We start from the raw sequence: 26274 nt of genomic DNA on the forward strand, positions 1-26274 counted from the left end.
CAGAAGGGACCCGAGGTAGAATACAGCCAATAGGAATTCACCATCTGCTAGTTGGAAGGTTGATCTCAAACATGGGCCCAGGAAATGGCCGTTCATGTGATATGTATTGTATTGTATTGTATTGTATTTTCGACTTGTAGAGCGCCTTATCACCCCGGGGTCTCTAAGCGCTTGACAGGCGAGTGAGTACTGGCAGGGGGAAGCAGACTAGATGTTACCCCATGACTCTTGAAAGAGCACGGTTTTTAGCTTTTTCCTGAAAGGCAGGAGTCTGGTTTCCTTGCGCAGATTTTCAGGCAGTTCGTTCCAGGCTATGGGCATTGTGTGGGAGAATGTCCGACCACCAATAGTGGATCGTTTGATCCTAGGGCAGATCAATAGGGCAGCGTTAGCTGAGCGTAGGTTCCTGTTAGGGGCATATGGGACAAGTCGTTTTTTAATGTATTTCGGGGCTTGCCCATATAAGGCTTTCTGCGTGATGCATAGGTCCTTGAACTTAGCTCGTTGATTCACTGGCAACCAGTGTAGCTCCCGGAGGAGGGGGGTGGCCGGTGTCCTTCTCGGTTTATTGTAGATAAGTCTGGCCGCGTCATTCATGACGATCTGCAGTCTCCTGGAAAGTACATGGCATTACCATAATCCAGTCGGGCTAGAATTAAGGCTGACACTGCTCTTCTGAGAGTATCTGCCTTTAGAATAGGAGCTAGCTTGCGCAGTTGTCTCAGGAGGCCTACACAGGTGCCCACCACCGCCGAGACCTGGGCTGACATCGTAAGATTTGTGTCTATGATTATGCCCAGGCTTTTCACTGCTGTTGCCGGTATTGGGGGGGTACCCAACTCCGAAGGCCAAAGGAGGTCGCACCAGGGGCTGGATGAAGTGGTGATAGGAAGGACCTCCGTCTTATCCGGGTTGATCTTTAAAAAGTTTGCCGTCATCCAGTTGACGGTAAATTTTAAAATATTCTTCAATTTTTGATCAGCTACCGGGGAATCGCCTATCTGGATGATGATCTGGGTGTCGTCAGCATAATTATATATATTACAGTCCATCTGATTCAGAGAGTCAATGAGGGGCTGCAGATAGGCATTAAACATCAAGGGGGACAATGCGGAGCCCTGCGGGACACCGCATGTGATTTTAGCAGCCTCTGACACCATGTCATCCAGTTGTATTCTCTGGACCCGTCCACCTAGGAACGAGGTCAGCCAGGCGTGGGCCGTGCCCTTGATGCCAAACTCCCCCAACTGCGACAGAAGAAGGTCATGATTGACCGTATCAAATGCCGCGGAGAGGTCGAGAAGTACCAGGGCACAGGGATCTTTATTGTCTGTTTTAAGACGTAGGTCATCTAGCACTGATAACATGACTAGTTCCGTGCTGTTGTGAGCTCTAAACCCAGCTTGGTTGGGTTCTAGTAGTGCGTTGCTCTCGAGGTGGTGCGAGAGGGCGGACATCACATGATGTTCCAGTATTTTTGCTAAAAAAAGGCAGTTGAGATATGGGCCTGTAATTCTTTAGAATCTTAGTGTCGGCACCGGCCTTTTTTAGCAGGGGGATCAGTCTCGCCTCTTTCAGAATAGAGGGGGCTAGTCCCGAGGTTAGGGAGCTATTTAGGAGCGATAAAATATCCTCCTCCAGAACTGGCCAAGCTTGTTTGAATATCTGCGGGGGGCACGGATCCGCCGGAGAACCTGATTTAACTTGGTTCATCACTTTTGTCAGAGAGTCCTTGGTAAGTAGGGGTAGGGAGGTAAAAGGCTCAATGATTGTGGGAGGTGGAGTTAGCGGAGTTGTCGGGCAGTCGAGACTAGGGGTGCTTTTGATTTCTGTCAAAAGGTCGGATATCTTAGAGGTAAAGAAGGATTGGAATTTATGACAGTCCTCGTGCGTAAAAGAAGGCGGTTGGCCCTTCTTTTTCCTCAGTTCAGTGAGGGCATTTAATCACCGGTACAGTTGTTTCTATTATTTAAGTTTTCCTTCTGGAGCAAGCATTATGAATATTTTTAAAATGTATGATTAAAACAATGTAAACAGTTGTACCTTGTCAATACAATTCACAGTCCTAATAGCTGTCAAATATAAATGCGGCTTCAACAACAATGGACAACAGATTTGAGCCACTACGTGGGGCTGCTGACATGCTCTGTTGTCAGGCGCTTTCGGGTGATGGTGATTTAGCCAGCAGGCGTTGCTGTAAGCGTGTATTGTATTGTAAACATTCTTGTATAGCGCTACTGCCACCCTACGGGTATCCTGGCGCTCAGAATAGGACCAAAAGTCAACAGGTGAAAGAATCAGAGAGAGAGCACAGAGGGTCAAACTTTAGGAAAAAGCCATGTGTTTAGGCTCTTTCTGATATCCATTAAAGAATCAGTCTGTCTAATCCTCTGTGGTAGCTCATTCCACAGATGAGCATCAACCACACTGAAGGCCCCCAACCTAGAGCGTTTGAATTTTGGAATCACCAGAAAACTGGCACCAGATGAGCGAAGCTGCCTCCGAGGGAGATACCAGGCAAACCTTTCCTGTAATGGGATTGGGCCCAAATCATATATGGCTCGGTACACCAGGCATAGAGATTTAAAGAGGACCCTTTCCTTAATTGGCAGCCAGTGTAATTCTCTCAGGGCGTAGGTAGATGAGGAATTACGTCGCAGGTTCAGCACCAGTTTTGCCAGTGTCATTCATGCTTTCTTTCCAAAATTCTGGATGTCACTAAAACATAAGACTACTATTTTCTACTACTGGATCAAGGCTATATTACAGTAAAACCAGCATGTGTAGCAGGAGGTAGAGGTAGAGACCCTTGGGTGGTGTAGTAGGCACCACTTCTTAGGGCAGTGGTTGTTCCCTGGGGAGTTGTGGAAGTGGCTCATCTAGTGGTGGGTTCGGCTTGTGGTTCCTCGGGGGGCTCTGCGTGCTCCCACACATTAGTTTAGGGGTGCCTACAGTGATGCCTCTGTATACAGATGAAATAAAGCAGTGAAAAATAAGGCAGCTGGAAAGTGTCAGCAGCGGAGCCATCAGTGATCTGCCCCAATGAAGTGTTATTTTCTTCGTGATGCACCAGCCTCAAGTTGCGTTCTTGTAAAATCCTTCAAGGGCCAAAAGCATTGTTTAGCAACTGAAAGAACAGGCAAAGCTTTTTCAAAACCTGCGCCAACAACCATGTTTTCAGGACAAACTCAGTCGGTGCCTAACTCCAATTGACTTGAGTTCAGCGACAGTGCACAGACCTTGGCAACACACAGCAATTTAGATGTGACAGAGGTACCTACTTTGCAGACCCTAGCACCTTATTCAGCACAAGATATAGGTGACTGCAATGCTCAGAGTCAGTATGGCTCAGCTGGCTTTGAAATTTCAGATTAATCCTCACTGCAAGTGCAGCCCCAGCAGTCTCTGCGCAGCATCAGTCATCACAGAAAGGGCCAGTGCTTGACCAGGAATTATGGGCCCCGTTCTCCAAAAGCTACATATCTGATCTTTGCTCACTCTTTGCATTCTTCCGGGCTGTCTCCTGTTGTTCCATCAGTGACTATGGTTAAGATGTCCTAACTCTTGATAGCTCATCTGGTAACAAGACACCACCATCAACAGGCCCTGAATATACTTTTGAAACTTCCAGCCAGGATTCCGGCACCTTACAGACCAACACACTTCTCAGTAAGGATACCCAACTCTAGAAGCTTCTTTCGACTGGTGGGCAAAATCAGACCAACTGGCTGTACAAGTGTCCGCGCAACATGATGGACAGAAAGAACCGTACTTTGCACCGCCTAACTGCACGGCCACCTCACTGATAGATTTTCTTCTCCGGCAGGTCCTAACCGAAATTTATGAAATGAGTGCTGCCCAAACCCAGGCTTACAAGGAAATCAACGAGCAATTGAGTGTTGTAAACGAGAATCTGATCCAATGCAATGCTCGTGTGGAGCAAGCGGAGCAGAGGATGTCGGACGGTGAGCGCAACTTTAACCAACTGGACGGTTTGGCAGCGCGGTCACGGGAATAAATTGATGTTCTAAAGGCAAAGAACTGATAAATGGAAGATACAGCTCATCGATCGAACCTTTCGATTCGTGGGTATACCAGAAGGCCAGAAGAAGGATCAAAGTGTTGGCAAGCTGATTGCGGATTTGGTTAAGAAGTATGTAATTCCAGAATTCTTAGCTAAAATTAATGATTTTGCATAGAGTCACGGGCCACCTGCCCTTCAATTCAAGGTATCCCTGAACAATTCTTGTGAATTTTGGAGATTATTGTTTTAAATAACAAATATTCACTAAAGCATTGCAGAATAAGACCTTTCAAACTGCAGACAATTATTCTTTTCATATCTCTGCCTGGGAGGGTCTGTGAGAGGGGGGAGACTCAAGCAAAAACGATAAAGTACAAAGAACATATTGAAACATCTTTTAAATAAGTTGACTAGAATTTGCAAGTCGGTTTCCTCACTTCATTTCCGAGTAGCCTACTAAAAGGGAGAATGTCATGGTCTGTGGGTCAACAAGATTTACAACTTGGTAGTGCTACAAGGGGGAAGCATTAAAAGAAAGGATAAAAACAAAAAGAAAAGAGAGTAAAAAGGGAGTTTGGTAACTAAACTTATAAAGGTGGCCTCTTGTAACTCAAATGACATCAATAATAAAACTATGGGGCCAATTTCGATGTCGGATGGACCTGAGTCTGTCTGTCATCGACCTGGAACTGGGATCGACCGACTCCTGTTGGCGGTCCCAAACCAGCAAGTATGATGCAACCGAACACTGTTCAGTCGCACTCCTATTCTTCACAGTGGGAGCATGTATTCTGACCGGAATGTATGCTCTCATTGTAAAGAGCTAAGGTGCAGTTCATCCCTGCACCCCATGTAGGCACCGCAAGGTGCCTGCCACCAGGTGCAGGAATCAACAGCCTCAGCCCACAGCCTTTCTCGGCCGGAAAGACCAGCACAGAAAGGATGCCAGAATCCGACATGGTAATCCTTCGGGCGGAAAGAGCCACCCTTGGGATTACAGGAGGCATTCCAAATGGCAGACGGGCTCTCCGAGCCCATCGTAAACCATTCGAAGCCTGTTTGGATTCATTTCCGACCAAGTCCATCAAAATGGGCAGTCAGGAATGAATCCAAACAGGAGATTACGATGCCTTAGGATCAGCTCCGACCAAGGGTCAGAGCCGTTGCCTACGGCATCGTAATTGGACCCTAAGTTTAGGTCTTCACTGGCCTGGCTAAAAGAATTCAACGCACGTGTTATCCTTCTTCAGAGAACATCTTAAGTCCTTGTCACCCAAGCTCAATATTCCAGGTTTTATTTCTCCTGCACGTTTGACCTCGGCGAATGCTGCAGATGGAGGGGTGGCAGTATTCATTTCAAAAGAGCGTCGGTGTGAGGTGCTTCAGGTGCATAGGTTTGCGGGGGAAAGTTGGATTTGGGTTCAAAACTCTATAGACCAGCAACTTGTCAATTTTCTAAGCTATTATGGCTTTATAGAAGACAATGTTTCTGCTCTAGAAGAAATATACAAACTAGCTACTGTATTTAAGGGCTTGGTTGTACTGGGGGGCTTTAATGTTATCCAGACCAACAAACCACAAAATAAGTCAAAATCTGTTCGCTTTTTAACAAGGATGAGACATGACCTTGCCCTAATCGATCCATGGCGGTTTGAGCATCCATGGGCCGTATCCTTTTCTAAGCACTGTAGCTCGACTTCTCGCATTCATTTTTTTTATCACACTCTCTATCCAAAGGTAAAGTGGATATTTTAGCCACAGCTTTTTCCGATCATTCTGTGCCTGCAATCGAGTTATTATTAAAAGACTTTAGCCACGACAACCCAAGGTGTTTTTTTTCTACAAAACAAATATTCTGACTTGGGTTAACTACGTGTGCAATGCACTAGGGGAGTTCTTGGAAAAGGAACATGGGAACTACTTCTTCTTTCTCGGTATGAGGCACCTTGAAAGCCTTTATTCATGGCAAAGCCATTTCTTACAAGGCGCAGCTTGTCAAACAATACAAAGCAAAGCCACCCTAATGTGGCTCGCCTTAGATGATGAAACTAGTTTTGAACTTGATCAAGCCAGGCTAAACCTAAAAGATCACTTTGCAGCGGCAGAGACAGTGAACCAGAACACCTGCTTTCAAAATAGCTAAGAGGAAAACGGACATGTTGTCCGCTATTTAGCTTGGGCATTGAGAACAAAACGAGCATGTTACTTGCTCGGGCCAAATTGGCAGCGCTTTTCTTAACCTCTTCGCAGCGGAGTGCGGGGGCGCACGCGGCACTGCGGTGCTCATGACGACTCCAGCTCATCATGCTGCCCAGTGGAGCTGGGCTCATGACGAGCTGGACTCGTCATGACTCCGCCCACTTCAATAGAACGCCCGCACGGGCGTGGAATTCGCAGCGCGGGGGAGTGGCGCGGCCGTTATGACGAGCCCAGCTCGTCATGAGCACAGCTTCACTGTGCTTCATGACGAGCTGGGCTCTTCATAAGCATGGATGGGGTTAAACATTATTCCCATTTGTATTTGGTAACCAAAAAGCCCCTGAAAGTGTCAATAACTTTTTGCAATTAAAACAGATGCCTATTTTATCCAGTGCATAACATAAAGCACTTGTTTTTCCCATATCAGTGGTAGAGGTGGAATCCGCAATTAAAGCATCCCCGTATGCTAAAGAGTGCAGGAGTGGCGGCTTGCCCGCAGAAGTCTATAAACTATTTATCCACCAACTAGATAGTATTTTGGTTATATAATTAAAATCCGTAAGGGAAGGCGCCCAGACCACATTTACCGTGGCAGTGATTATAAGCTTCTTGAAAAAAGGGAAATTCTTTGGAAAACCCAGGCACTTATCATCCGATTAGACTCCTTAACTGTGACTATAAGAGCTTTATGAAAATCATGACACGTACATTGACCCTGTCAGCGCAAAGTTTGGTTCATCCAGATCAGAACAGCTTTCTGCCCACAAGAATGATGCCAACTAATACTAATTACCTGATTCAGGCCATTGACTTTCTTTGTCAATCAGAATAAGCAATTTTGCTCATGTTTTGATTTCTGTCTTGATTCGCCAATCTCTTGCGTTGTCTTTACAATACAGTTGAAGGCAAATTCTAATTAATCATAAAGCACATAGTCATATTACTACCAGGCGTGGCACGAGGCTAGGTTGTCCCATGTCCCCTGTTCTTTTTACATTATCTATTGAGCCTTTAGCTTGCGCCTTAAGGCAAGATCCTACGATTTTGCCTCCAATCTGTGGTGTTGCAATATTAAAATTATTTGCCAGTGATATATTATATGTAGCAGCAGATGAAAACGACATCCAAAATACATTTGCCAAAATTGAGAAATTTACTCACATTGGTGGCTATGAAGTCAACCACTCCAAATCGGAAGCCCTGCTGTTTAATAGTTCTCCTTCCATTTTTACCTATTGAAATGTTGGCTCCTAATTTGTTGGGTCATCCAATTAGATATCTGGGGATCGACGCTACTTCTAATCCCTCTGACTTATTTCAATTGAACTTTACTTCTGCATGAGTAAAGTGTGTGGGCTACTGAATCAGTGGTAGTCTCTAGCACTAACCAACTAGATATAGAAGAAGGAGGGCTGGCACTTCCAAGAATTAACATGTATTATCAAGTGCTCTTCATGATTGGTTAATTCGAATGACTATTGCTCAAAATTTCTCCAACTGTGTTTATACTTAGAGACGTTGGTGTTGAGGCGATTACTTTCTTTAAAAAAACTTGGGGTGCCGAAGCGTACCAGGTATAGGACACTCCATAGTCTAGTCTTTAAATTTGCTAAAATTTGGCAGGAGTATAAGGTACCTTGGATCCATCTATCTTTACTCTTAATAAACTCTTGTCCGTTAGGTTTACCATTAGATACATCTGCTATATCCATCTGGAAAAGGGCTGAATGCCCTTTGTTGGCAAATTTTGTTCAAGCAGGGTCTCTGTTACCTTGGGACCAACTAGTCAAGAATTAGCCAGAGATAGATCTCAACCTATGGTTTAGTTACATCCAAAATCGAAGTTTTATTCATGCGAGCTTTCAAGACCCTTCCCAAACTGCCCAAGATATAAATCAGGCATTCTTTGTAGCCCATCGTGAAGGTATAGGTAATTGTCATCGCTAATTTCATTCAAAACTAGCTGAAGCGGAGCAAGATCGATCATAATCACAGGTTTTTTTTTAAATAATAAGATCTGCTGTAGATCCATTTGTGCTGCTAACTTAAGAAGAATGGCTTTTTCTAGCAAGTGGATGCTGTATCACATGCCGGAATGTATTAATAAAATGTACCCCGCGATCTCCTCATGCTGTTTTAGGTGTGCAAATGAAAAGGGCAATTGGCTGCATGTGTGCTCACCTGTCCATGACTTTATTACTTTTGAGAGCAGCTGTTCGGGTTCCCAAGCCAATAGCTTCAGACTAGCTTATACCCATATCCTTATGGGGCTTTATTTGAATAGATTCCACAATCTATCAATATTATTATAAGGCAGCAACTGTTCGTGTTTATTGCCCTGCTGATTACTAGATCATTAGTATTGCAGAATTGGAATTTTAGGGTTGTACCTTCTTTGACCCAAAGATTCATCAAGTTACAACGAGTGAAGATGTATGAGAGCTTATCAGAATTGTCTCCACACAATTTTTTTAGGTTTCGGCTACCATCCCACTGCGTAAGCAGTGGGAGGAGCCGAAATCTTTTGTTAGTAGTATGGGGGCCTGAACACGCCCCTCTTCTTCATTGGCTGGCCTCGTAAATGCTGGCCAGCCATTGGAGGAGAGGAGCGTCACTGAGTTCAGGGCCCGCCTTGACGCGATTCGGGGGCGTTTCTGGGTCTTTTTTTAAGTCCCGCCTTCTCCTCTTCCCATTGGCTGGAATTTTACCTTCCAGCCAATGGGAAGGGGAGAGCACGCCCCCGAATCCCTACAGGACGCTGTGCTTTCCGAGCAGCGTCTACAGAGGCCATGAGGTAAGCCTCTGCCCCCCTGTTTGTGCCGTTGTTTCTTGTTTTTAATTCTTTTCTTCCCGCCCCCCCTCCCGCTTTCCATTCCACCCCCCTCCCCGTGTGCCCGTTCCCGCCCCCCCTACCCAACTCGATATTAGTTCACGGAGAGCAGTCTAGCACTGGTTTAAAAAGAGATCGCTTTCGGTTTTGCGATGGCTGTACAGGCTCATTGTATTCCACACGCATGCTCATACCACAGCCTCTGACGACAGCTGTGCTCCCCAAAATGCAGCCCGTACACCTTCCTTCGACTGCCGCTCGTCCTGCGCCAGACGCTGCACTGGGCGACAAAAGGCACGTTTTGGCAGCGCAGCTTGAAAGCCGGCCGGCCCGCACCTCTATGCCACACCCGCCACCTTTTGAATAAGTCAGAGCAGAGCATGAAATTGAGGTGAAGGCACTCCCGGGTGTGTTTCCTACTCCCCGGCTCTTTTCGTTCCTTCTCAGCCCGTTCCCTTTGTAGTCGGGATTCCTCTCCCTTCCCTCTGCCTTCCCGGCACTCTGCCATTCCTTTGCCCCCGTGCCCACACTTACCATCTGCGAGAAGAGCGCCAGCTTGGTGGTGTAAGGCAGGAAGGCGCTGTAGTTGGGGGCGGCCCTGTAGGGCACGTGAGCGTTGTACATGCCCAGCACCGAGGCGGTGAGGGCAGCCGGGCTGCTGGCTCCCAGCTCGCTGCTTCCACCCGCCCGGGCTCCCGATGCTGCGGTGGCGGCTGCAGCCAGGAGTCCCTGGCACTCCCCTGTCGCGTAGACTGCTCCTGGGCTGGCGCTCAGGTACTGCGGGTAGCCCAACTGCGGGAAGGATATGCTGCCCTCATTCCCTGGTGGGGCGGCAGGCAGGCTGCACCCCTCTCCTCCTAAGTCCTCTAGCCCGAGAGCGTGATCTGTGGGAGGGGTGCGCAGAGCACAAGGTGCTCAACTGACACTGCTGGAGCGTGTGTGTCTGAAGGAACAGAGGCTGGCCATGTGCGTGAGAGATAGATTGTGAGAGAGACAGAAAAAGAGACAGCAAGAATGTGAGAGTGACCAGCAGTCTATTCTTGATAGAGAGAGTGGAAGAAGCAATGTGTCTGTCTGACAGAAAAACAAAGTTATAACTGTGTGTGTAAGGGAGGGATTTACTGTGTGGAATAGTTTGTAAAATGTGAAGTGTGTGTGAAACCGATAGTTTCTTTGAGAGAGAAATGGTGGCTTGGGAGAGCATGTGTGTGTTAAACAGAGAGGGTGTCTGCTTGTGATAGTGTCTATATGCCAGAATGGAAGTGTGTGGTGAAGAGAGGTAATGAGAGTGGGTGAGAGACAGCTGTGGATTGTCTGTGGAAAGAGACGGAGAGCGAGTTGCCTAGTAAGTGCTCATTCTGCACATGAATAATCTACCTAACAAGGCCATGTCCTGTGTAGACGTCCAAATCTTCCCTACGTTCTGTCTGTTTACCTCACCCCCAACCCTGTGTGAGTGTAGCCCTGTCCCCTCCACGCACCACTCCCGCCTCTGAGTGGTCGCCTTCGCTGCTCTGTGTATTTAATACGGACGCCTCAACCCCTCCCCCTCCTCTCCCAGAAGTTCTATGACGACTTGTCAACACGATTTTACAGCTGTCCAACATGGAGGTTTCGCTGTTCTGCAAGCCTTCTAGTGTCCTTTTTTTTTTAATAGGGACTAAAATCTGCTTCCCTCCTTCGTCCCTCTCGTCCAGCAGCGGCATGGACTCAACCCTGGCCAAGAAGAGGCCCCAGCGCCTCGCCACCTCCACAGGCCCCTCAAGGAGTTAAAGGCACCAGTGAAGGATGGGCACGCTTCTCTGTTGGGTTTGGATGGAGATCCGAGGAGGTGCTGGTTTCTCAGCCTGTAATTAGCAATCATCTCTTCATTAACGTCGCCATCAGTAGCACTAATGCATGGGTCAAGGAACACGGCGACCCCCGCCTGAGAGAGCGTGTTTGAATGGCCACATTTGCATATGAGCGTGTTAACAGGGTCTGTCTCCAACCGAACAAACCACATGAGTGGGGGTTGCATGATTTTTTAAATACAATTATGTGCATTTTCTTTTTTTCTGCATTTTATTTCGGTATTATTGCAGATGTGATACTTAGGAAAAAAGCAAGCCAGATTGAGAAATAGGTGGGTGAGTGGGTGCATATAGATGAATACATAGCGACACAGATAGCTGAGAAAAATAAAGATCGCTGAGGTCCGGGCGGGGGGGGATCTAAAATTGAAAATGCCTGGAGTGATGGGGTGGGGGCGGCACACCTGCGTGGTTGCCTCTGCTGCACTCTCTGCCCCCTCCACCATCGGCCCAACCCCTCTTGTAGCAGCCGCTTCTCACTTCCCACAGACGAGGTGCTAAATGCCTGAGGGGCAATTAGCCCTAGCTAATCCCGAGGAAACAAGCTCTGCCGGGGGTGGGTGGGGGTCACGAGGTATGAGAGTCTAAACTGATACGGACTGGGAGGCTGGTGCGAGCTTTAGCCGCAGCTGTCTCTGCCCATTTCTCTTCTGATCCAGTCCAGGGCAGATGAAAGATAGATTTTTTCATTCTCTGCAGTTCTCGTTCAATCCATCAGAAACTGCTTGGAAAAGAAGACATGATATTGGGAAAGTGCAAAATAGATAAATGCTGCGCTTTCCTCTTTCCGAATATCCCACAGGTCCCTGTTGCTCCCGGCTGAAGAGCTCCTGAGCCGAGTGCAGGCAGGAAGGATGCAGTGGGTCAAAATGAAGGGAGGTTGCCTAACTTTTGCCCCACATTCCCCAGAAAGCCACCTTTTAGTTGGGCTCTACCCTCTTGAATAAAAGGAGGAGCTTTTACCCCTACGCCCGCCCGCCATTACTATTCTGCCCCGCCGTTGCCACGTGGCCCGCTCCTACCAGATGTGTCTCCATGTGGGGTAAACCATTACGCACAAGAGGGGACCCTGAGCAAGGACAATCAACAGAAGGAGCTGAGACCACAACTTTGAGGTTAAATATCTGATGCCATATTATTTTGCACATTATACAGTGGAATAAAACACACTCATAAATAACTTCACAACGTATTTATTAATGACACCATTTTGGAATGTTCCTTACAGAGACAGCTAGGAGTGTGCAGTTCCTGACTAGCGTCAATGCCTAATACGTTTGAAATCTCATTGTCAGGCTCCTCTTCAGATGCTCCTTGCACCTCTCATCCATTTCAGGGCCTGCACGTGATTGTGAAGGCCTCCCAAAATCTTGCCTAACCAACTCCCTCGAGGGAGGAGCAAGGCCGCTCAGATGTAAATCTAAATAAGCATGCCAGAGGTATCTCCTGAAGGACCCCTTGCACTCTTCAGAGAGAAGAGCCTTGGCAGCAGGGCTATAGCTTGGTTCCCTGGTGCAGACCGCACCACTCTCACCCCCAGGGGCCACAAGATGGTGCTACCAGCTACTTAGAGGGTCAGAAACAGCTGCTATGCGCCTATCCTCTGGCCCCTGCCAAGAATCAAATCTCAAACATCCCCAAAATGTTCAAATATATAGTCAATAGTAAGATGCCAAGTTAACCAGTAGTAGCGCTGCTAACCACAGGCCCACCCCACCACAGGCTGGCCATGAATCTCCTACCATTAGGCCTCCCACAAACTAATGCCAGGTATTGAGATTCAAAAACAACAAGCATTTGCAATGCAATAGGTCTCGCATTTACCTGAGTTTGAGCTATTGATCCCTGGCTAACGTTACCATATGACCCCATATCACAAGCCCTTTATTTTCCAGTCCTGGAGTTTTCTTTTAGAAATTATTGTTTTGAAGTGTTTTAATTACTGTAGATCATTTGATGTTAAACGAGGACTACAACTCCCAGAATGTGTCTTATTGTAACATGGGAGGCCCGCTGAAGCACAGAGCCACTCGTGAGATTGCATCGTTGTGTAAATTTGTGCCTCCAAACTCAGTGTTTGCAGTTGCTATGATCGGTGACGTCACGTGGGAACCCTGCCTTTGATTGACTTGCATAAGAGTGCACAAACCTGCTTGGGCGCCGGGACTCGGGCGGAAGGAGAGTCAGAGACTGCAGAATGCTAGGGAGTGCAGAGTGACTGCAGAGTGCTAGGGAATGCAGAGTGACTAGGGAGTGCAGAGTGACTGCAGAATGCTAGGGAGTGCAGAGTGACTAGGGAGTGCTAGGGAGTGCAGAGTGACTAGGGAGTGCAGAGTGACTGCAGAGATTAAGCTAATGGCAATGTAAATGGCAATGTAAATGACAATGCCATTTATTTATCTGTTTTCAAAATCACAAAAACACATAAATACAAATTTTGTCATTTACAATGCCAATAGCTCTACCTTTTCCAAAGGCGAAACCATTGCATTGTAAATGCTTGTTTAGATATGTGCCCAATTCAATAGACTAGCTGTCAGTACTGTAGGTTTAAGGTATAATCATTGTATATTTTGTTGTGCTTGATTTCATAATAAATTTGTATTTGTAAAATGGACGAAGGAAGGGGCTGCATATTCCGTCTTGTTTTTTTGTATTCATAATACATTTATGTAGTTTTTGTATTTACATATTGGTATTAATTGCTATCCATATGCTAGGACTCTCCTACTTAATAAAAAGATTATTTTGTGGAAGCGCCCTGGGAAATTTCCCAAAGGTGTGTTTTGGATGTTCCTTACCTCACAGGCACAGAAGATTCTGTTAGTTAAATACTCATCATAGATTCTTGATCTGTTGGTTAGTATTATTCATGTCATCGTAATCACTATTATTGTTCTATCAAAACATGAACACCAAATGGAAATGGAAAGTGTAGGTGTGAAGTCTACCCTCTCTCCCAAGCATATACCCCTACATTGATACACATAGTTAAGATTAAAATAAAATACTTACATTTAAAAGTACATTGGAAGCTCACAGCACAGATCAGGCTATTCCTTCCGAAAATTGAAGATTAAAATGTTAATGATAAACTTAGGAAAATTAGACATTCTGAGGAAGGAACAAATCATCATCTAATAAATATTGTGTATCAATGAACCACAAAGAACAACAGTTATCTATCCTTGCCACAAAGGAACTCACATGTAGGTGAGTGTAAATGTTTGTAAATGTGCAAGGACTGATACACCAATCAATCTAATATTTCATTTATAAACAAGGAAATACCCTAAATTATAGCAGTTCCAAATATCTCTTTCAATCTATTTAATTTGGAGCAATACATGTTTTTAGGTCGAACCTGTAGCGGCAGCACGCATGCTCTGCTCGCACTGCGAGGAATGCAGTAATGGAGTATGGAGTGGAAGCTCCGCCCACTTATCCACCCATCTTTTTCATTGGCTTGTGTCCTTGTCCGTTCTAAATACTGCCTTCCGATTGGTTTATAGGCTGTTAGTCCCGCCTTATGACGGCCATGTCGTCATTTGTATCCTTCAATGGCTACTGGTACCTTTACTTCGAGTGTTGCATGGCATGTGTTATTTAGATTGTGAGCACTATTTTCTTCCTGTGCCTTGCCACCGCCCCCCACCAGCCCGCACTCCCATTGTTCGTGTTTTCTTGCCCTCCTGCCCACCACCCGTCCACACTCCTTTTTGCAATGCAATAGTTCTCGCGTAAATGCAAGTCCTTTTGCATTGCAAATGCTTGTTCAAATGTATTTTCAGCGCTGCACACCACTCGCGGGACACCCGGAAATTTGCACGGCTGAGTTGACTTTACTGTTATTTTGAGGACGTGGAGGAGGCCGGGCGCTGGGACTACGCTGGTGCCAGCGCTGCTGCTGTCCCAGTGACCTGGTGTCACGTGACAACAACTGTGTCCAATGCGGCTGCCCGAGGCCACCGCAGGAGGCCACTCAGGAGGGCGGCCCTGTAGTGCCATCGGGCAGCCCACACCCCCATTTCCTCCCAAAGGGGCAGGGTCAGTGCCGCGTCATGTCCGTTGCGGGAGGCGGGGCAAGGGGTATATATGTTCCCTCGCCACGCTGACGACCTCTTTGTCCTCACACCGGACACGCGCGGCCGCTGCCTCCCGGGACAGGAGGACTGAAGTTGCTAGTAGTGGTCGGGCCACCCCAGACGCGACTGGCAGGCGGCAGTTCTGCTAATAAGTTTAGTTTGGCACAAGCAGCCTGCCGTTCCTCGCAGCACTGCCTGGCAAGACGGCTGCTGGAGACTCATCGTTGCTTAGGTCACAATCACTGACACTCAGGTCTGTAATATCCCACCTTTTTAAACATAACTAATTTAGAGCGTCTGCCTGAGTTTACCTCACTGCTCTCCTCAGGGATGGGCTGAGCAGAGCTGACACAGGATGCAACGGTAACCACTTACCGCGGGCTGGCGGTGAGCATCGACCACAAGGAACAGGCAGAGAATATAGCCTTCATTTGTTTGTTTATCTCACCAAGGGCCCAGGCCGCTGAGGCTCGGTGCTATTGGAGTTCTTTAAGTTATCAGCGGCGGGGGTAGCATTGGGGGCCCAGAGCTGAGGGCATTGCTCAAGCAGCCAAGACACAGGACTGCAGCCAGTTGCCATTGCTCCTTCATGTTTTATCGTCAAAGAAACTCCTGCTCTCTGAGCTGCGGGTGGGTTTTCCTGAACTTAAGTGACAACAAAAAGATAATAAAAGTTCGGTTGTAACTCTAACTGAAATAATTCATCACTGCTGCCCTCTGTGCAGCCCTCTGCTCAGCTGCCAGAGACTCGTTGTGGCTGTGTATCACTTTCACTGTTGTCTCATTCTCAATATATTTAGGGCCAGATGTATCAAGGCCTTTGCGACTCGCAAACGGCCTTTTAGCATGATTTGGAATGTATGAAAAAATCGCAATTGAAGGAATCGCAAAAAATTGCAATTCCTTATTTTGCCATAGCATTTAAGGAATCACAACTTTTGCGATTCCTTAAATGATATGTATGTAACTTTTTGAAATAGCGAATTTGTGTTAAGAAATCGCATATTATCACCAACTTGTAGTTGGTGTTATTTGTGATTTCTTTTAAAAAATCCCTATTTGGCATTTGTGAGGGTGGCATGTGACACACAAACATACATGCCCATAGGGCATGTATGTGTGCCACATGCACACACATGTAAATTTCAGGGGTGCAGCAGGGTGTCTTTGAGACACCCCTGCACCCTCAAAATAATTCTCAAATTGTGATTAGCAAATTGCGAATTTGCAATTTGAGAATTATTGCACTATTATTCCTATGGGCCTCCTGGCCCATAGGAATGCATTGGAAATTATTCCTTATTTGCGAATTCGCAAAATGCGAATTCGCAAATAAAGAATATTAAGGAGTCGCTAAAAAATAGCGATTTTGTACATACATTCCATTTTGCGAATTCTAAATAGCGATTCGCAAAAAATCGCTATTTAGAATTCGCAAATCGGAATCTTGATACATCTGCCCCTTAATTTAAAGCTAAACATGCATCATTCTTAGGCTATAGTTCACTGCTTGTCTCCTCGGGCTGCGTTGGAATGGTGGCTCTGCAGGCTGGGCAGCGGAGCTCAGCTACAGTGACTCTATATAATTGATTTATTCTATAGCAGCTGAGATCCGCGCTGGCATCTCTCAACCGCAGCCACCATTCCACAAGAACTCTCTGCCCCAAGCAAGGTCTATCGGTGTGAAATATTGCCTCCCCCACCCCCTGAACACTTAATCAGATGTTTAGATCTCACACACCCTAACACAGGGGGACAATCTACACAGCCCCAATAGTGGTGCTGAAAGTAGGGGTGCGGGTAGTACCGCAGTACCCCCAATAAATCTTTAAGTGACAAAATGCTTGTAATTGTGTTAATATGAAGTACTATGCCTTTCACTGAGTGCAGGTTAAAAATATATCATTTTAACTCGTAAAGCTTTGGCTCAGGAACATGTGAAAGAAGAAAGCCAAACAATCCCAGAGTTTTTCTAACACACATAAATAAAAGCATGCTTTCTTTACTAAGCAAACCTCATATCTCAATATGGAATACTGATTACTTTTACTGCATAATATCCTGACTTTTGGGAGCGAAGCTAAAGTCCTGCTTGAGATGGAGGCTACACTAAGGGGCATATTACCAAGGCAGGCGAAATGAAATTATCGCCGCTTTTGCGGCCGAAAACGGCCGCAAACCGACGATAATTTCATCACCATTAGCAAGCTGTCGCTAACATCAGTTAGCGACAGCTTTTAGGTGATAGCGAGCGGTTTGGGGCCCGCTTTGCATGTCAGCGATATTTATCGCTAATGACATGCAAAGTGGGCATACCCAACCTGTTAGCGACTGAAAGCAGTCGCTAACATCGCTATCGCCTATTATCAACGCAGGTGTAGCGATTAAAATCTTAGCGCTAAGCGCGAATATCGCCAAATCCGAACGCCTGCTCAGACCACTTCTTAGCCTGTATATCCAATGGGAGGTGGATATTCAGGTTAAGTCCCTATTAGCGATAATGCTTGAATATCGCTGAATTTCCAGCGATATTCACGCATTTCGCCGCTATCGCCGAATATTTTATCACTTTGGAGATAAACGTTGCTAATAGCACGTTATCTCTGCGATAAAATCCGGCGATGCGCTGCGATAATTTTTTTTCTCGCTAAGCCTATTTAGCGATAAATATCGCTAGTTGTTAATAATATGCTCCCAAGTTAACACCCTCCCATTTTTGCTCCTTTGCAGCACTTTAAAGACTTTCTTACAGTTATTTTGCTCAACTTGGTGTCATGGCTGTTATGTATGATTTTGCTCACTAGAAAGTATCCCTGATAGTAGTTGAAATATCACTCATAATTACACTGAAATTATGAAAATGTCACATATAGCAATCTGAAACCTTTGCAGCTATGCAACAAGTTTACTAAGGATCTGCTGAAAGATGGCAACAACCTGATCTCTGCAACCAAAAGTAAGTTTAGATGAGTTGTGCTGGAGCAGTAGCAGGGGAGCCCAGCTGAAAGCTCCTGGCTCCAGAATAAGGCGCTTGTTCACTAAGCCGCGCAACAGAGCAATTTAACAAGATTTACGTCGCCATTAAATTGAGTATGCCAACGCTTTGTTTATGCTACTGTTAGAGTACACCCAGTCAATCTAGTTCACCTATAAGTGTCCAAGTGAAACGAAGGGTGAGATTTACTTAGATTTTCTGCTGTGTTTGTGCCACAAAAGTGACGCAAATCGGTGGAAGATCTTTTCTTTTCCAATTTACTTTACAGCGCTAAACTTATTTAGAGCTGGAAATAACGGAAAAGTAATGCAAAGCAGCGCGTACCGCTATTTTGCATTACTTTGTGCCAGGGGAGCGTACCACGGGTGGAGCATGGGCGTTCCCATGCAACCACCCAAGGGTTCTAATGTTAAACACAATTTACTAAATAAAGTTGACAGGGTTTAGCATCGGAAAACTGTGCCCTTTTGAAGCAGGAGCAAGGAAGGAGAAAGGCTTTCATTTCTCCTTCCTTTTCTGGCTCTGCATGTGTGTTGCACTGTACAGTACACATACAAAGTTGGAAAAGGCTTCAAGTTAGTTTAAGCATTGGAATTTTGTACTGGAAGGGTTCACTTCCAGTACAAAACCTATGTTAGACTCAGAGACACACACCACGCTCAACAATGCAAGGGAGTCTCTGTGGAGCACAGCAGCTGATTTCAGCACCAATGCTAGGGAAAGGAGCGGAGAGTGCTGTGTTTTAATAAATTTGGCACTCTCCTCCGCTCTCCTTTTCGCTCAGCATTTGCGGCTGCTGAAGTGCGCTGTGTGAAAAAGTAGTAAATCTCCCCCTTAGTGCATTGTCTGTTTGTACAAAGAGTTCTAAATGGGTTGGGTCAGACTTTGTTGGGTTTGCCAATGTCTTAAGACACGGTCTTTTCTGTTTTTGAAGGCACTCTTTATTCCTAAGAAGAGAAGTGCATATTTCAAGCACTACAATTAAAATATTCATGGCATATCACTTATGTCATATTGGATACAATATTTACGATTTAGCAGTGCCATGAAAAATATATTTATCATTTCTTAAAACAGACATTTGACCTTCCTTGTAGTTTTCCTTAATAGGTGCACTTTTCCTGTTTATAAAAGACTGATAACAACAAATAGTTGATGTTGTGCCCAAAGAGGGTCTAATATTTTAATAAATGTATGAACAATTTACTGCCTATTCTATTATAAATGTTTCTCTCTTCAGTGCAGATCACATTTAGCACCAAACAAAAATGTGTACTCCTTCACAAGGTAAACACTGCTACTTTTTAAAACAGAATATTAACACAATGTAGCTGACTGTACACCATATCATTAGTGCAATTCTGTTAGGAGGTAAAATAGCTTACGTTTACCATTCATCCCACTTCACACAATTGCAATACACTCAATACCACACAATTACTATCCACATATGTTTGCTACACATCACATGCCACAATTCCACTACACAAATCCACCCCACCCCACACAATTCCACAACACACAATTCCACAGCTAATAATTCCAAAGTAACCTACATCATTCCTCTCCAAACACATCCACTCTACTCCAATCTAAAACACATGGGTAAAAGACATTATTATTTACAACGCCAATACCTCTAACTCTCACAAATGCGAGACCAATTTGCATTGTAAATGCTGGTTTTAGAATGTAACACAATCTGCGTATCATTTCTGAATTTTCTTTACATCACAACCAATTCTGAGATCAATGTCATTATTAGTAAGGTGAACTTTACATCATGGTCTGCTAATCCTTGCCAAATCATTGAATATTTTAAACTTTTTGGGCCCTACCATCATTTACATATTCAAATCATCGTTTGAGCATGGAGGCAATCCAACATTGCCTGCACATTATTGGTTTGCCTTCAAATTTAAAGCCCAATTTAGCCCACAGTTTTTGGCAATCTTGATATTCTGATCCTAATAAAGAACATTAAAAGAACGGTGGAACCCAGGGCTGAAATTATGTGGACCATCTGATGCGTTAAGGTTGGATGTCAGAACCTTGTTGCCAGAAATACGGTCTACATAAATAGTGTGTCTTAAATATCTGTAACAAAACAATCAACCTATTGGATTTAATTTTTCTAATATTACCTCCAATGGTGAAATATTTTTGTAAACAATATTTAGGATGCAGTATTATGATACCACTCCAATCTTCAATGGTTGCACTACGGAAGATCTGAAATTCTGCTTTTGTATGAAGTAGCATCACTTATGTGTGGTGAACATCCTCTAAAATGCATAAACTTCACACCTCTAGGATTAGAGAAGAAGAGGAGTACACCTGAAATACATGTGAATGAAAAAAACACTGGCAAAAGTGACACTTACACTTGAGAGCTCTATGAAGTGTCGGATAGATTTTTGCAGAAGCATCTGGAGATTAATAATTGATGTGGCTCTCAGGTTCTCATTAGTCAACAAAGTAATAGGCACTTAAAGGAATATTGACTAGTTCTCCTTTATATTTTGTGAGATTGTTCTCTTACCTTGTTTGTTATAACTTTCTTGTTTTCCTGCATAGTTGAGATAGCGTCTGAGATTCTTTCGTGAATTGTGCTCATTACTATTTCTATGTTAGATGGAGCTTCAAACCTGTCAGCCACCAGCAACATTGAATCTAGCGGAAGCAAGCAAATATACAATTATAAGCCACATAAAGGTTGTTCCAAAGTTTATTAAATGTTACTCAAAATGTCGATAAATCTTATTGTAAAGGCATACAGATAAGGATCCTGGATATCACTACCTCTTGATTAGATAACAGTACCCAAAAAAGACAACAGCCTCCAAGAGAAAACAAAGAGTAAGCAACTTTGCATGCAAAGCTTTCTTGAAACTAGCAGTAAGAATTTCAACAGGTTAGATCTTTCAGTAGAGCATGCAACAACATATATTTTGCATTTTTTTTCAATTAAATTTGTGAAATTGTCTTGTTCCTTCAGATTCCACGTGGTTTAACACTCTTGACTATTTGAAAAACCCTAATGTGGTGATCCTGTTATGGTTTGGTGTTTCGCTCGAGAGTACAATGTCAGCTCTTTTGGGGAGGTCATTGGAAAGGGGTTTGTTTGAGTCTTCTATATGCCTGTGAGGACAGTGCAAATGGAAGAGAGAAACTGCAGAGAGAAGATGACAAATCCTGATTGGATGTGTAGGATTTTTCTATCATGCTGTGACTGAAAGAAACCAATCATCTTTTGTACATGCAAGGTCTCACTCTATAACACTGGCGACCTGGATGTTTACCATATTTGACCTTCCGTATTTGATCAGAAAGCTACAGTGGGCTACAAAAAGGTAGAATTTAGGCAAAGCCTGCCACTAGCAAACCCTGAAAAAACCTTGATGGAAAGCTTTGGTGTGCCCACAAGACAGTGAAAATACAATTACTTGCATAGCGTTACAAAAAAATGCATCTGTTTTTTTAATGTGGTAGATACTTACATTTCTAATCTCTTATGAGTTTGGACTCATGCCCCTTGTATAGAAGTGTGTGGAAGACATTGTGGAAGCACTTATGATTCCTGGAGCATTCTTCAAATGTGGCTGCAGTCTGTGCATAAGGGTTCCAACAGCCCTTGTTCTATTTCTGATGCCGGTGTCCTTTTTAGGTCGAGCATTCGAGACCTCTTGTATATACTTTAGTATATAGTTATATATTAGTGTATACTTATATGTGTGTGTACGTTGTGGGCTCCGCAGATCAGCCAGAGGAATTGTATACTTCCGCTTAGGGACTTTTTTCTGTTCAACTGCCTCTATTTAACTGTCTTAATAAAAATTGACCAGTAGAGGTCAGTAAAATACCAGAATTGCTTTCTGCTGAGGGACTTTCTTTTTAAAAAATTTTGTGGCAACTGCCTCTATTTAACTTTCTTGATAGAAAATGACCAACAGAGGTCAGTACAATACCAGAATCACTTTAGCAGTCTCTAGATTCCAGTCCTTAGAAATTGTCTTCCATGAGCAACCGTAGACAATAATATTTTTTCCAAATCTTGTATTTTCAGTGATATGACCACCAAGGCCATGATTTTATATTAAAAACAGAGCTTTGGACTATACTATTTCCGGCTGAAAGGCAATATTTCTCTCCATGTGTTCCCATACCTTGCGTGTTACGCAGTTTGGTGCTTACTTTCCACCATGTTAAAGAACAATAGATGTTTCAGCACCCAGGCTAATATGCTGCATAGCTAAATATATATAAGGTCCTAAAGGTGAGACCGGTTGCATTGCAAATGCTTGTTTTTTTAACTATGGGTTCGTGAGCTGAGGAGGTGAACAGCTATCTGCGTCCTCAAGTTAGCAGAGAGAGGAGTGTACATGGCCTGTCCCTCATTATGATTGCGTTTCAAGACTCGTTTTCTTGGTTGAACCTTTGTGTCACAATGAAGGAAGAACAGAAAGGACTAGCTGTTATCAAAGCTGAGTGGTCTGTGATTGGAATATAACTGTAAAGATCTAAGCATTGGGATCTGCCTAAAGCCAAAATGTTGCACAGTGTAAATGAAGATGACAAACACGTTAGCTGAATGAACAGATGCTGTGCTAGTAACCATGCTCTCTGTTTTTGGGGGTATTAAGCTCATTTTTTGAAAGATTGTGCATTGTGTGAGCTACTACAACAACAAGCATTGGCATAGCCAATAGGTCTCGCTTTTGGGACCTTATAAGTATTTAGTTATGCAGCACAATATCCTTAATGCAACAACATTAACTATTGCATGGCTAAACACTTATAAGGCCCCAAAGGCAAGACCTATTGGCTTTGCCTATGCTTGTTCGTTTTTGTTTTTCAGCACTTTTAGTAGATATGCATAATTAATCACAGGAGCACCATTGGTCTTTGCATATTAACATTATTTAGTAAGCGGTTTGTATTGGACTCATGTTTCAGAAATCTGCATACAATCAGTATCCAGTAATATATGCAAAATTCATACATATGTGTGATGAAGAAGGCATTTAACAAGTGTTAACTCTGTTTAAATGAGTAACAACTGTACAGTTATAGACGAGGTGTGTCTTCCAAGGTAAGTACATACAGTTTTGTGAGGAAATCAGCAAACGTGAAGCTGTGGGATGTACTCAAATTGTGGCTAGGTAAAGGACATTTGTGATTGCATTAGACATTTAGGAACTAAGGGAGGGAGATTGTATAAATTATCTGGTGTCCGGCATTTTTTTAATATGAACACCTGGCATAAGTAAATCGGCAGACGTTTGTACGTATCAGGGGGTCTGGTATCCTCTTTAATGCAATGTTAAAGGAGAAGAGCAAAAACAAATAAACCCTCAGTCTGGCAAAAACCAGTTTTCGCAGACACCTGATCTCTTTTCTCAGAATCGACTTTGGTCCACTGTAATACAGTAGAGTGCCATCCAGGTGTTTAGGAAAATAGCAGCCAGGGAATACAGAGCCATTTCAATTCTTACGTCCTCACAAATAGGCAGAGAAACACAAGAAAAAAACGAAGCTTTGCCTGTCTCAGCATGTATCACACAACTGCAGCTAACGGTATTAATTCCTTGTCATAGACGGAATAACAGAGAGACTGACCAGAAGCCAGAAGGTACACATGATTGGTGGAAATGTTGGAGCCCGTCTCTGCTGCCGTCCTCTGATGGAGTATCGAGAGCTAGTGGGTTCTCCGTCTGTCCTTCTCCAAATAGACACGGAAGCGGAGAAGGACAGAGAGAGAAGACAGGTGGTGACGGAGGAGAGAGCCAGGGCAGACAATGACGCGAGTGCAGTGGAAGAAGAAACAAAATTCGGGGGAAAAGAGCAGAGGAAGTAGAGGACATGAAAGAATAAATGAAGGGATAAAACAGAAGAAATAAAAGGCAGGTTAAACAAGGCAAAAGACTAGGAATGATGGAAGAGGAGTGCACGAAGTATTTAAAATAAAATGCAGGTGAAATAAAAGAGTGGACGAATGAAGTGATGGCAGATGAACTAGAATTCAGCAGCAGCAGGGGAAATTAATAGGCGGATCAAAGGGAATTAGAAACAGAAGAAATAGAATTATGGTTTAGTAAGGAGAGTGATGTGCAGCACTGTCAGCAGACCCGGTGTTGCCATGGTGATGGGGACGCTGCTCGGAAGGAACAGCAAATCCTGCCTTCAGCTGCGCCTGTCAAAGTGAAAGTGATCGCGATCGCAGGCTGGAAGGGTGCCCGCAAGCGATGCACTTAATGAGCCATGACGGAAGCGCTCGCCTGCGCGCGTAACCGCAAGCTCTAGGTCACAGTGGTAGCATTTTTTGTCGCCCTTACTAAAAGTCTAGCCAGAGTAGCGCATGGGCTGGCTCAGGCGAGACCTAAAAAGGAATGGCGGTGTGACATTTCACTGGGGTGCTGTGAGCACCAGGTCAGCTCTCAGTCCTGGAAAAAGTTGATGCATTTCTATCTTTACAAAGTGATGTTTTATTTCATGTATTCTGTTGCTGTCATTTACAGACAGTCCAATACTACATATTACCCATGAGTTTCATGCAGTTATGTATCTGGTCGGTATGAGAACTGACCGCATGAACGAGCTGTGATGTCCCCATGCTGTCCTTTGTAGGATAAATTGACGGTCTGTGGAACAGCGTAATTTAGGCTCAACCCCTTCATGTGTGAACAGGCCACATATATATTTACACAGGGCCTCATGTATTTGTGTGACTTAATATCACTACTGTGATGTGGTGCACAGAACAGCTACAGAAAGTGCATTTGCGGTATAATCTCGACATTTAAACAATTGTGCATACTAATGAAGCTGAAGAAGAAAAATACTTTTTTGACACTAGCCCATTGAAGTAGGACGATAAAACAATAAAAACATGATACAATACATGATACAATGATTTTATAAAACAGTACAGCAAATTTTAAATACTGGATAAAAATGTTTCCTTGCTGGCCTGATTGCACAAAAGATAATTCGGAAACGCAAACCATAGACAAAACCTAAATGGTCCGCCATACCTTAAAATAAAGTTTATGCATATCTTAATGTAAGCAATGTCTCAAACTAAGACCGGTCACAGACCAAATAAACTGTTGACAGTAAAAAATAATACACTGATAAAATGAATTAGTAAACTCACTAATGTGCAACAATAAAATGCATAAACCATTAAGCTAAAATGTAACTACATACACATATCTTTAGCTAGCAGCTGACGACAATGGCTCACATATTGCAGCACTGGTGCGCATGCCACCCATACAGAGTCCTGTAGGGTAATCAAAATAGAAAAATGGCAAGTGCTTTGTTACACAGGCGAGAGGCCGAGTGGCATCCTGATCGACCCCACTGCCATCCTGATCAACCCCACTGCCAGGTTTGCTAAAGAGCTGAACTCTAATATTAGAACGGAAGGCCAAGACACTTTCTAATCACAGCCACTGTCAGTAGGAATCAGCTTACAGAGAAAACAGTTAGTCTACTCGTGTCAGAGCTCAAGATTAGAAAAGTGAGAAAAATATGCCAGAGTCCCAGACTCTGACAATAAGGTTCCAGCCATTTTGCCCGAGCTGAATAATACAGAGGACAGCAAAACTAGATATATTCTACGGTCTCCACCCTACCCAAACATACGAAACATGATTGCTTATCACTCGCCTCGGGCCTCGTCTTGTTCCATCTGTGCGTGTAACTGTTCACTGCTAAAGTACCAACCCTAAATTTGATAAAAAGCATTTTGGCCCCCTGCAGAAAAACCTCACCAAGATATGGTTCAAACTGAGGGAAGGGTTTTATAGACAGGAACGTTCCAGTGAGGCTGTCAATATCAGCTTTCTGTATGAACCTAATTTTAAAAGGCCCCCAAAATACTTTCTTCATAAGAGCCTTTTTTGAGGAGTTTATGGCGGAGGGATTGGTCCACAATGCTTCCAACCCCAGACTAAAGAGCCATATTTAGGTCTCGTGGCGTTAACTGCGCGAAAGTGCGGTCTCGCCAGAGACCTATTGTTACCGACGCAGCTTTCCAGGAGACAGGACCTGGCCAAGCGCATGGCGATCGGAGCGGGCCATGCGCGCCGAACGCACTCGCTGTGGCCGTCTCTTTTCTCCTGGGAAGCTCCAACACACACGCATGCGCACACACAGAGACACACACATGAGCGCCCATGCACGCACGCACGCACACATACATTCAGAGACACACCTCCCCCCGTCGCACACATACACACAAGTGTGCATACACACACACACACCAGTCCACCGAGCCCCCC

The 26274-nt window shown here is 44.4% G+C and overlaps 1 protein-coding gene across 1 annotated transcript in view; it reads right to left on the reverse strand.

The window, feature by feature from the left end:
• GPC1 (glypican 1) overlaps window positions 1-26274 on the reverse strand; it is a 415429-nt gene that overhangs the window by 56576 nt on the left and 332579 nt on the right. The window contains exon 5 of the mRNA XM_086943806.1: window positions 20529-20659. Within this exon, the coding sequence (XP_086799932.1) occupies window positions 20529-20659 (131 nt within the window). The remainder of the gene's footprint in view (window positions 1-20528; window positions 20660-26274) is intronic.

Source organism: Lissotriton vulgaris, chromosome 11 (genome assembly GCF_964263255.1).
Source record: "Lissotriton vulgaris chromosome 11, aLisVul1.2, whole genome shotgun sequence".
Lineage (NCBI taxonomy): Eukaryota > Metazoa > Chordata > Amphibia > Caudata > Salamandridae > Lissotriton > Lissotriton vulgaris.